The following is a 12444-nucleotide window of genomic DNA, read 5'->3' as shown; positions in this document are numbered from 1 at the left end:
TCTTCATAGACTAAGCTGCACTTCAAATTGGGTTGAAACTGGGTTCTCATCAGTGGATCTGCAACAGTTTCTTGGCAACAGCATCACTGGCAACCTATCTGTGTCTCTTCACAATGATAGGGTGAACAAGAAAATAAATCAGTGTATGTACTTTCTTAGTTGTCTAAGTTTCCAGAGAATACTCTCGAACTTGTACAGTTGTGCTGCAGAAGGTATTCGAACACGGTGTATGTCAGCCTGTTATGGTAACTGCTTTGCTCTTGACTGCCTGAACCTACAGAGAGTGGTGAACGCTGCCCAGTCCATCACAGGCTCATCACTTTCTTCCATCTGGTCCATCTTCAAGGAGCATTGCATCAGCAAGGCTGGAAATATCATCATGGATGCCTGCCACCCTGTCCATTCCCTTTTCTCTCTTCTACATTGTGGGAGAAGATACAGTTGCTTGAAAGCATGGACATCCAGATTAAAGAACAGCTTCTTCTCCACTGCCCACAGACCCCTGAACAAATCATCTCCTTCGCACCCCTTTACACTTAACTCTACCTCGTACAGTTATTTAAGGATTACAATTTAGTATTATTTGTACACTACTTCTGTACCAATTTTGTACCATTCTTCTATTTTACATCTTGTATTTACTATTGTATCTTTTATCATTATCATTTTACTGTTTACACTGTGAGATTCGTGTGAAGACAATAGTCAAATCTGAATTTGAATGCAAATATAGCAAATAATTTTCAGCATGCAAATTGCTTTTATGTTCAGAATAATTCTTAGAAATAATGAGAATATCCACATTATTTGCAACTCGGCAGAATGGCAGTTGTTGGGCATTTGCAAATAGATGAAAATATGTTGCACTGGATCGCCTGATCCACCGCTTGCTCATTTTTACTCAGGAATTTCAGTTTGTTTGATGACCCCCCCCCCCCCCCCCCACAGACTCTGCCGAGCTCCCAAAGTGTGATTGGCAGTCAATTTCTACAAAAGACACAAGGAACTGCAAACGCTGGATTCTTGAGCAAAACACAAAGTGCTGGGGCAACTCAGCAGGTCAGGCAGCATTCTCAAGGACAATAAGATCTTAACTTCTTGACTGATCCAGGGACACCCTTCCTTCCCGTGGACTTACTCAGCCCAACGCTCAGCACAACAGCTGTATTACAAATATCAGCGCCGCCAGGATTAATTGTACCTTTGCAATGCAGTGAGCGAAGAGATGGTGGGAAGGCTGGCAGCCTACAATTGGTGATAACTGCCAGTCGGCAGGTCAGGCATTCTCACCACCAATTAGTTCTTATCCACCACATCCCATAGACATGCCCGATAGTTTGAATAACCAGTGTAAATTGCCACCAATTGTGTGGGAGAGAGGTAGATTCAGGGTACAGGTGCTCCTCAACTTACAATGGGGGTACGTTCTGGTAAACCCATCGGAAACCAAAAATATCCTACGTCGAGATGCATTTAAATACACCTGATCACGTGGCCGGAAGTGAGCTACGGGTCGCTGCCGTTGCCTAGCGTTTGCACCATTGTAAAGTCGAAACATCGTACGTCGAAGCATCGTTTGTCAGGGAGCACCTGCATAGTTGATGGAAGTATGGAGAAAATAGAACGGGCTTAGTATAAATGGTTGGTTGATGGTTCACGCAAACTCCTCCGGCTAAAGAACTTGATTATATGCTGAGTGACTCTGACTGTAAAGAATTGGAAAGAGCACATATCAGAATTGTAGTTTGCCTTTTATACTGAAGTACTGGAGATATGTTTTTACATGAAAGTGCACAGTGGTATAGTTCAACACTAACTGATGTAGATTCAACGCTATTTCAAGTAATGCAAGAAAAGTGGATTTTAGTTGCATTCTAGCCAGTAGTTACATGTCAGTAGATAATAGAAATGTAATGCCAGGATGGGGAAATTTGATCCATCTTACAGGAACCTCATAATATGAAAGAATCAAGAATTTCATGCCCTTGAAATGAATAAATGGAAAACTTTTGTTTCTTTGGAGGCAAGGTGAGAGAAGGGGAAATAAAATAATTACCATTACACCCAGTTGGATCCTGTTGTTGGACACAGCTACCTTAGACAGTACTGTTCATTATACATAAATGCAACCCTTCCCATTCCCTACAATCGTAATATTGTCCAGTACCAATGTAATGTAATAGTCAGGATACTGGCTTGTGTAAAAGAACTCAACGAGACCCTTACAGTTACCGGATCTGTGATTGTGTGGAGAGACTCATGAAGGACAGTTATTCCAAAATGAAAGATTTTTAGTTGTTGGCTAATCATAAACCCACCCTCACTCACCTGGTCTTCCTTCCTCTACTCTAATGCCCAAAGTAAAGCTGCTGGCTATCCTGAATGAGCTGGCATCTGTTCTCAGGGCACTCCCTCTTCTCTTGTTACATGCCAGAAATACCTGACACACATTGGGATGAATCAATCTCACATTCTCAGACAAGGTCAGCTGCCCTAGATGCAGGTGCAGGCAGCACAGAAAGACTGTTGCTGCCAGCAAAAAAAAGACTGATATTCATGTTGCATCTTTCCTGATCTTATGAAGTCCAATCTATTTCTCTGATAATGCACTTCTGTGGTTTTGGGACTTTCAATAGGGTAGGGGAACACAGTAGGCAAATTGTGCACAGTAAGGCCCGTCATTTAGGGCGGTACAGTGGCGCAGCTGTAGATTTGCTGTCTTACAGCATTGGAGATCCGGGTACGATTCTGACTACGTATGGAGTTGTATGGAGTCTGGCTGTCTGTATGGAGTTTGTATGTTCTCCGTATGACCACGTGGGTTTTCTCCAGTTGTTCCGGTTTCCGGAGTTACAAGTTACAAATTTACAACTTGTAAATTGTTCCTGATGTGTAGGATAGTCCATGTGTAGGAGGTGATCACTTGTCAGAGTGGACTCGGTAGGCCGAAGGGGCTGTTTCCACACTATATCTTTAAAGTCTAAAGTAAAGTCTACTGATAGGTGATAAGTAAACAATGGGAATTATTGAAGGATATATTGTGGTCAGGAATTTGGAAGGACTCCATGTCAAAAGGTGGCATGGGAGCTTTTCTGTCTATCTTGCAGAATACATAGAAAATAGGTGCAGGAGTAGGCCATTCGGCCCTTCGAGCCAGCACCGCCATTCAATGTGATCATGCTGATCATCCAAATTCAGTACCCCATTCCTGCTTTTCCCCATATCCCTTAATTCCTTTAGCTCTAAGAGCTAAATCTCAGATCAATGAGGATTCAGTTTAATATCTCCTCGAAAAGACAGAAACCTATTCTATCCATTGCGCGTATATCACATCCTCAGAACAACATTTTTCATCCACTGCTTCAAAGACTTTGGTCAGCATCAGTGATAAGCTTGCCATGTTTCCTGTCTTTGCAAACATTAACCTATTCGGCACGCTTAGTATCCATCATTTCGGTATTCCTTCCACAGTTCAGAAAGTCATAACATGAAGTAAATGCCGTGAAATGCACTGCATTTCAAGGACCAAGTACAAACAGGCCTATTATTCTTTTGTAGGTCACCTATCTGACATGTATTTTGGAATGGTTTATTAGAATACTGGAGAAGAAGAGAAATCTCCAGTTATTAAAAACCATTGGCTGTTTTTTTTGGCAAAGTGTGACCAGATGCATTGTTCCAGGGAATGTGAAGGAGCCACTGTCTGAAAGGCAGCAGCTTGAAAATGTAAAAGTATATCTCTTATTATAGACCATCCATTGATCCTATTTTAAAAAAGGTTCCAAACAACTTGGCCTTTATTACAGGGTGTTTTACCTGCATTGGCATTTGATTAAGTGTGTCTGTCAACTTCCGACCTTGCGGCTTGTCTAATGCAACCCACTTCAAATACACAATGCACAATGTTATTTTGCACCGTATTGTCTCCGCTGTGGCTATCTCGAGATGCCGAAACAATTTCTTGCATCAGTTACTCAAGAAAGTACTCGTGTGATGAAAGTATGTTATGGTATTACTCGAAAGTACCCTTGCAGAAAGACATGGAAGGTAATGTTCACCCAGTTGTCACTGGTAGAAAAGATCCCAATTGGATGAAAATTGTGTGGGGTCTGCAATAAGTGGGCAATCTGCTCCATCTGATCACTGTCCTGCCAGCGATGAGTCTTATTGACTGTAAAATGTCATTATAACAATCTGTTGCATTGACTACTTCAAAATATATGGCCATATACCAGGTTAAAATACAATTTTCAATAAATGTGTCGCAAATATAACTCTGGCTTCTATGAATGAACAGATATTAGACAATTGTAAATTAGAAAATCAGTAAACTAATACTAAGTTCTAAATACTAATTTCCAACTAATCCCCTGACTCTCAGGCTGAAGAAGGGTCTCGACCCGAAACGTCACCTATTTCTTTTCTCCAAAGATGCTGCCAGCTTTTTGTGTCTATCTTAGACATTAGACAACTAGTTTTAGGTTTATTATTGTCACATTCAATAATTCAATTATACTTTATTGTCACATGTACCTTGGTACAGTGAGATTCTTTGTTTTTGCACGTAATCCGGTAAAATCACACTGCACGCTTCACCTTGTGAGTACACAAAGAGTCGCCACATTTCTGGCACCGACAAAGTTTCTAAAGTTCTTAGTACAGTCTTATCTTCTTGCAGCGGCGACCCAGGCCTGCCATCGCCCGTGGCCATAGGGTCCCTCTTCATTCTCGGTGGACCCCGATCAGGTCCCTCTTAATTTTCCTCATACCCCTCTTAATCCATACCCCTCTTGTAGGGTTATTCACTGATTATCACTGGGTGGTTAACATGAACATTTCTGCTCTCATCACTCTACATTGTCAGAGTGGAGCGATATGCTGCAGGACTGGTAAAGAACTACCTATTGCCCAGCAAGCACCACCTCGAGTCTCCAGATGCAAGAAGTGTCGTTAGCTTGATGCAGCCGCATCAGAAATGGAGCAGTGAAAGATAGCTGTTCTATTGTTTAAAAATAGCTTTTTATGGCAGGCAGTAAACTTTACAAAGTTGCTTTGCACATCTAACTCAGGCTTTGAAGTCCTGCGGACCTCAACAACCAGCATCAAGAGGGCAGTCACTTGATCTTCCTTGGCACCAGTCTTTCCTGCTATTAATGCTGCCGCAGTCTACTGAGGTTGCTTCGTGAAACGTGTTGGAAAATAAACATCAATGAACAGCAAGGCATAACTTTATGCAGCCATATGTAAAATGCTATATAAATGGTGAAGAACGAAAAGAAATCTTAAAAGAATGTAAAAAAAAGGTTAGAAAAGTAGTCAAAAGCGACTTAGCGGTTTTATTAGACTTTCCTTCTAATCTATTCACCCTATCAGCAGAAATTAACAAAGGCATTACAATGGAAACTGCACAGTTTGAACAGTAGAATATAAATGAGAGGTGGTAGTGAGCCAACTTTAAACTTTTCTTCATTCTGGTAAACAAGTAAACCAGAAAAGTATTCATGGTCTGAAAAAGAGCAAAGAAGGATGTTCCTAGAACTAGAAACCTGGATCATAAAGAAAAATGGGAGGTTTAGAAATGCAGTGTTTGTGCGGAGTTGTTAAAAGTACTGAAAGAAATTAACCTGTATATTTAAATACAATAGTAATGTTGAACAAGAGAATTATCAGATTAGTAAATATAACTTTATGAGTGACCATTAATAAATGTTCTTCAAACTAAAGGCCTAACTTGACTGTGTGAAGGTACGAGACTGAATTTGCTATTGCCAGATTTATCCAATTTAATTTAGTTCCAAAGAGCATATGAGGTAAGTAGAGAAAAAAAGAATCCCCAATGAAACAGCTGCAAGAATTACTCTGGATGGATAATTATAGATGGGCCAAATGGCTTTCCTCATCCATAATTATGTGATCCCTGCAAATCCTGGTATCCTAATCTGTGATTTTACACCCATTAACGTGAATGACCATATAATCACCTTGGCACCAGTTTGATCTCCAGAGGCAGACACCAGCACTAGGTCACTGGATATGCAATGGAAGTGAAACACTTTGTCAATCTAAATTCATAAAGCTTTACTTGAAAATAAGGACATGGAATTAATGAGAAATTTAGACAGCTGGATGAAAAATTGGTTTGGTACAGGAGGAGGAACTGATAGGAGGAAGTAAGCTCAAATTAAAGGGCAACTAGGTTTCTATAGGGACCTATTCTGGATCCATTCTTCTCACATTATTCATAAAGAATACAGCAGAGAGACTTCTTGTAAGATTGTAAAACGTTGCCGACAGCTCGCTATGTTCAGAAATGAGTTGTGTTGGGCAGATTGTTAGACAAAAAATCTGGACAAATTTAACGGATGGGCCAAGGAATGTAGGAAGGAATCAATGAGGATAAAATGTACAAAGACAGTGGAAATCTGAAACATATGCATAGGGAAGGGGCTGCAGTTTGGTTTTGATTAGTTCAGGCAAACAGGAAGATGATTCAGGCACAATTATTCACCATAAACATAAGAAGGTCGGTGTGGATATTAGTCATAAACCTGGCTCTGCAGTCGAATCATTGCAAAGTAATTAGTCAATAACTGAAGACATTTTACTTGAACACCATTTATTAGTCAGGGTTACATTTACCCTGGAGGCTAGATTCTCAAGTGCTGAGCTACCCAAGCATTCGTGCATTGAGAAATGGCAATTAAACAAGTTAAGGAGGATGCTAGTAATTATATTCTATGTTGCAGTGCTAATTTTTTAGGTACCGGAGCGGTCATTGTTAAATTCCCCGCTAGTTAAAATTCCCCTCTGTTTATTTTTTATTTATTTTTACAGATGTGCCAGAGCGGGGCTCCGGTGAGTTCCGGTGAGTTCCGGCACACCTGATTATATTAACATTGCTATTTCATGATCTCAGGATATCGAATGCATCTCCAAGCCAACCAATTAGTCCTGAAGAATAGCTGCAGTGGTAAAACCCCCAAACTAGACAGTGCAGAGCAAGAGTAATTTGATAAATGAAATAGTAATTCTTCAAAGAAACGCTGACCCGCTCCAGATAACCATCACAATATCTTAAAAAACAAATCTCTGGGTCATGTGAAATAATTAACATTGAAATACTTAGCCTGTGATGACCATGACCTGTACAGAAAGTTCAGCTCTAATCCTCAGTCTTACAGGCCCAGTACAGTGCTGGATTAACCTAGTAGCAAAAGTAGCATATGCTACGGGCCCCACATTTTCGAGGGCCCCGCACTAATGCTTCTTCAGACTGAATTAAAAAAAAACTAAAATACTTTATTTCTGAGTGTTGTTTTGCACAAGCCAACCTCACCCTTCCCTCCCCACCCTCTCCCAAGCCCCACGACAGTCCCGACTGAGATTAAACGGCCACTGTAACGCACAGCTCAGTTTTGGCACGGCCATCTGCGGGCGTGGCTCAGTCCCCGGCGCTGTGCGGGCCTCTCCATCCCACCAGTCGCTCCGCACTCCGTCCCGGCTCAGTGACGCTTCCGGTCTGGCCAGTTCCGGCAGCCACTCCGCCTCTTGCTCATAGGGGGCCCCCTTACGAAGCCCCAGTGCACGCTGATGGGCTGACCAGCCAGCTCTGACCCATTCAAACCCTCCATGGCCGCCTGTGCCACCTTGTAGCCTAGGTCTCGTACTCCACCAGAGCGCAGCCCTTGAGGTAGCCGGTGCGCCGGTCCAGGTTGAGGTGCAGGTTCTTGATCTCACCATACTCGGCAAACTTGTCGTGGATGTCCTCCTCAGTGGTTTCCTCATGGACCACGGTTACAAACAAGATCCACCTCTCCACCGAGCGTTGAAGGCCTGGCTCGTCACTGTCTTGCTCCACAGAGTCGTAGTCTTCTCGCAGCCTGGATCGAGTGCTTTCCTCTGAACCAAATCCTCGCCCCTTCCTCTTCTCCTTCTCCTTCAGTTTGTGGATACTTTCGTCACCCTCGTCGTCCATGGCGAAGTCCTCGCCGCCCACCTCATGGAGGACCAGCAGAAGATGGGTGACCTTTCACGTCGAGACCCTTCCAAAACGTCACCCATTCCTTCTCTCCCGAGATGCTGCCTGACCCGCTGAGTTACTCCAGCATTTTGTATCTACCTCCGGTAGGTTGCCAACAATAGCACTCCCAAATACGAGACAAGGTGACGTCACCGCCCCGCGCCCCACTTGACCTCACCCAGCCAGTGGCCACGTGTTCCCGCTCCACCAATGGCAGCTGCCCGGGCCGCGAGGTGGGTTGCTACGCAACCTCCGTTAGGCGGCGTCCGGGCCTACACTGTTCCGACATCCGGAAGGTAGGCACAGATTTTAACCAGCATCTGCAGTTTTTTTCTACCTTCACTGTCTGGGCCTATAGCGCTCGGGTCTACAGCGCCCCCGGGCCTAATATGGGACAAGGATGGACCCTTAAGGGGCAAGTCAATTGTGCCCAAAATACAGGATGGCCCGGCTAATACGTGACAGATGGCAACCCTAACGTCTTCCCGACAGTGTAGGCCCGGGCGCTGTCTAACGGAAATGTGTAGCAACCCGACCCCCGGCCAGGGTGGCCACCATTGGTGGAGCGGGAGCACGTGACTGCTGGCTGGGTGAGGTCACATGGGGCACGGGGCGGTGACGTCACCTTGTCCCGTATTTGGGAGTGAGGAAGTTGGCAACCCTAGCTACAGGCCCCGCACTAGCTTAATCTGGCCCTGGCCCAGTCGAGGAGAGAAAGTATTGACACTAAGCATGTAAAGTTTCCAACCTGGATGCATGGAACAGGGCCCCGAGAGTCCTTTTGCACTTCAAAGGATGTTAAACGTGTGATGCATTGGGGCAATCAATGTATGCTTTGTTCTTGGGTACATCGATGCAATATTCTACTACTTAAATACACATTGCCACTTTGAACCTCACTACACACGTCCATGCATCACCTTAAATATGGAACCAAATCAAATAAGATTTGAACAGTAACCACGCAGTCCAATTTCTGTTAAACTCTATTGCGTAACATATAAAACCATTGAAGAATGCAATTACTTTCTCGGTCCTACTCTGTTTGGAAGGATCAATACGTTGGCGTGCAAAACTGAGATGTTACTGCATCAGTGCATGTACACTACAGTTATATTTTCCACCCTTTTAAAGATGCACAGATGTCTGTTAGCATAGAACATGCTAATGTCTCTGTTCCCATGCAGATGTTTGCATTTTGATTCTGAATCCACAGCAGAGGTATGTGGTCTGCCTGCTTCTTAACAAACTGAAGTATCACAGATATTTGCTTTGCAAACAAATGTGGAAGCAGGTACAGCAGACAATGCCACCCGATGAGGAATTTAGAAACTGGAAGGATTCCCAGATCTAGAGTGTGTCAGGTACAATGCCAACAGCTGCCTGCCACAGAATACTGCTGGTCAGTCTAACTCAGATGCACCAGCTAGCCAGCTTTCACACAGCCTCATGGTTCATTCCTTGCCTGACAAAGGGGAATGTATTCCCGCTAACAAGCTACACAAATGGATTTGCAAAAACATTTTATCTCTGATTTTTATTCTTGCAGGGTTTCACTCATCCTTCCTCGAGTTGTCAAAAAGAATTCAGATTCGAACAAAATAGAAGTGCTTCCCACATTATGGCTTCCATTTCATTAACTTTTCTCACGATCGACATCTTTGCACAGTAATTCATTTAACCGAAGGTAGGCACAAAAAGCTGGAGTAACTCAGTGGGACAGGCAGCATCTCTGGAGAGAAGGAATAGGTGACGTTTCGAGTCGAGACCCTTCTTCAGTCTCGACCCGAAACATCACCCACTCACTCCAGAGTTGCTGCCTGTCCTGCTGAGTTACTCCGGATTTTGTGTCTATCTTCGGTTTAAACCAGCATCTGCAGTTTCTTCTTACACAATTCATTTAACCTCTCCCTTTGTCAAAACCATTTAAACCATTTGAAAAAATGACCTTTCAGGTAAAGGCCAAATGTGTTGAATTTATTGCAAAGGTTTCTTAAGTGCCAAAGTGCCATACAATGAATATAGAATTTAAAACGTTCATGTACTGTACGGAACTGCCATTGACACTGCCCACAACATGATCTGTGGCTTGATCTAGATGTGTTAGAGTTGAGATCCTGGGCATATGACAATTGTGAAACAGGCTGAGTGGTGATGGTTGGAGGTACCTACACACTGCGAATGAGTGAATGGCAGGCAGGTGGAAAAATAGGAATACTGTGGTGATGGGAAATGGGGAAGAGAGCCTGGGAATCATGAGGACTAGGAAGCAGCAAGAAAGAAAGAAAAAAAGTGGTTTGTGAAGGTGGAAAGTGCCTGAGGAAGTGAGAGAATGAGGGAAATGGTTAGGGCATTGAGTCAGTTCTAGGGGGACTGAGGAAAGGGGTATTAAAATGAGGGTGGGATTAGTGTAAGGAGGCATGTGCATGCCTGCACATGAATGTGTAAAGGGGTGCTGACATTCTTAATCCCAAGGGATGCCAAAGAAAGCACAACATCTACAGTGTAGGAACAGATCTTTCAATGTTTATGCTTCTTATGAACGTCATTCCACTCTTTTTTATCGTAACATCACAAAGCACAAATTATTTTCTCCCCCAACTATCAAACTTTATCATGCATGCATGAATTATTCCCTTCAGCTACACTTTAATTTGGCATGTTGCATATTCTCTCACCGCCTTGACAGTATCCTATATCTATACTTGTCTAAGTATTTCCTCAATTTATAGTTTAGTTTATTGTCACGTGTACCGGGGTACAATAAAAAGCTTTTTGCTGCGTGCTCCACAGTCAGCGGAAAGACTGTCCATGATTACAATCGAGCCATGCACAGTGTACGGTTTCAGGATAAAGGGAGTAATGTACAGTGCAAGAAAAAGTCCAGTAAAGTACAATTAAATGTTGTCCGAGGGTCACCAATGAGGTAGATGGTAGCTCAGGAAATTCAAAGGCTACTCCTTTGCTTGATTGCTAGATTGACTGACTCCACACTCAAACTGAAAAAAAAATCAGCTTTGTACAAGCTGCAAGGGAACGATAGACAACAAAGTCCTAACTTTAGCAACATCAGTTTTGGTGTGCCTCGGTGACGCTGCTGGTTCAATACAACTTTCCAGTTATAGAGCTATCTGACAGGCATCAGATATGCTGTTCCTACCATTACGCAGTGCTTCAGAAAGCCAAGGAATGGAAGATCTTTATAGGTCTTTTTATGTCAACATTATTCTGACAGTGATGCTAACACTTAGAGCTTTATTCTGGGATGATAGTAAATTTGAAACCTTTTCTCACCTGTACCGCAACTGACAGTGCATTCCGTGCTTCCAACTTGTTTCCAGTTGAAATCACGTTTTTTCCTTGGCCCTTCTCCCCAGGAGTTCCCACTTTCTTCAGGGTTCTTCTGGTAATCTCTGGACTGCAGCTGATTCGCATGGACCCCACTTACAAAGTTTGCCACTTCTCTTTCGCGGAGAACGTACACGCCACCATCGACGCCGTATGCCAACTGACCATTGAGCGCTTCTTCTGGAACACGCAAAAAGATTTCAAAAGTTGCATTGTAGGACTTTTTTTATCAAAATCCAGAATGGTACATTAGAGTGGGACTTCTAGGTACAGTGGTGGCACAGTTGTTGGGTTCTTGGACTCCACAAGCCACATGCCTGGACTAACAATCCAGAGTTCAGATCCACCATGCTAGCTGCAGAATTTGAATTAAGTTAATATGGACAAAATACAAACAGACTGTCTCAGCAATGATAACCATAAACTTATCAGATTCCCATGAAAACCTAGAAAATGGAACTGCAGATGCCGGTTCACCAAGGAAAGGCACAAAATGCTGGAATAGCTCAGCCAGGACCCTCACGTGAAGAAGGGTCCTGACCTGAAATGTCACCTATCCATGTTCTCCAGGGATGCTGCCTGACCCACTGAGTTACTCCAGCATTTTGTGTCTTTCCTTGGTAAACCAGCATCTGCTGTTCCTTGTTTCCTCACTTTGACTGCTCAACTATGGATAGGATAGGTTTAGAGGGATATGGGCCAAACGCAGGCAGGTGGGACTAGTGTAGATGGGGCATGTTGGTTGGTGTGGGCAGGTTGGGCCAAAGAGCCTGATTCCATGCTGTATTACTCTATGACACTGTGAAATCTCCTCAAGGATAAAGAGTCTGAAGAAGCTCGACCCCATATTCTCCAGGGATGCGGCTGGATCCGCTTAGTTATTCCATATTTTGTTTCATCCCATAAAATTCTGACTAGCTTTTCCTTGTGCTGACGGTCAGGAAGTCTGCTATCCCTTACCCAGTCTGGTCAACATCTCCAGATCCAGAGCAATGTGATGCATTCTTAAAAATAACCCCTGAAATGGTTTGGTGAAGCACTTAGTATGCGAGCACTGTCCTAGTCAGCAATGCTCC

At 43.4% G+C, this 12444-nt stretch overlaps 1 protein-coding gene and 1 pseudogene across 1 annotated transcript in view; both read right to left on the bottom strand.

The window, feature by feature from the left end:
* Positions 1 to 12444, bottom strand: part of LOC144596021 (thrombospondin type-1 domain-containing protein 4-like) — a 385693-nt gene that overhangs the window by 34710 nt on the left and 338539 nt on the right. The window contains exon 10 of the mRNA XM_078404084.1: positions 11315 to 11548. Within this exon, the coding sequence (XP_078260210.1) occupies positions 11315 to 11548 (234 nt within the window). The remainder of the gene's footprint in view (positions 1 to 11314; positions 11549 to 12444) is intronic.
* Positions 7503 to 9679, bottom strand: LOC144598175 (RNA-binding protein 8A pseudogene; annotated as a pseudogene).

This window comes from Rhinoraja longicauda, chromosome 1, assembly GCF_053455715.1.
Source record: "Rhinoraja longicauda isolate Sanriku21f chromosome 1, sRhiLon1.1, whole genome shotgun sequence".
Classification (NCBI taxonomy): Eukaryota; Metazoa; Chordata; class Chondrichthyes; order Rajiformes; family Arhynchobatidae; genus Rhinoraja; species Rhinoraja longicauda.
The sequence above is the reverse complement of the archived record's forward strand: the minus strand, read 5'-3'. Positions and strand labels throughout refer to the sequence as shown.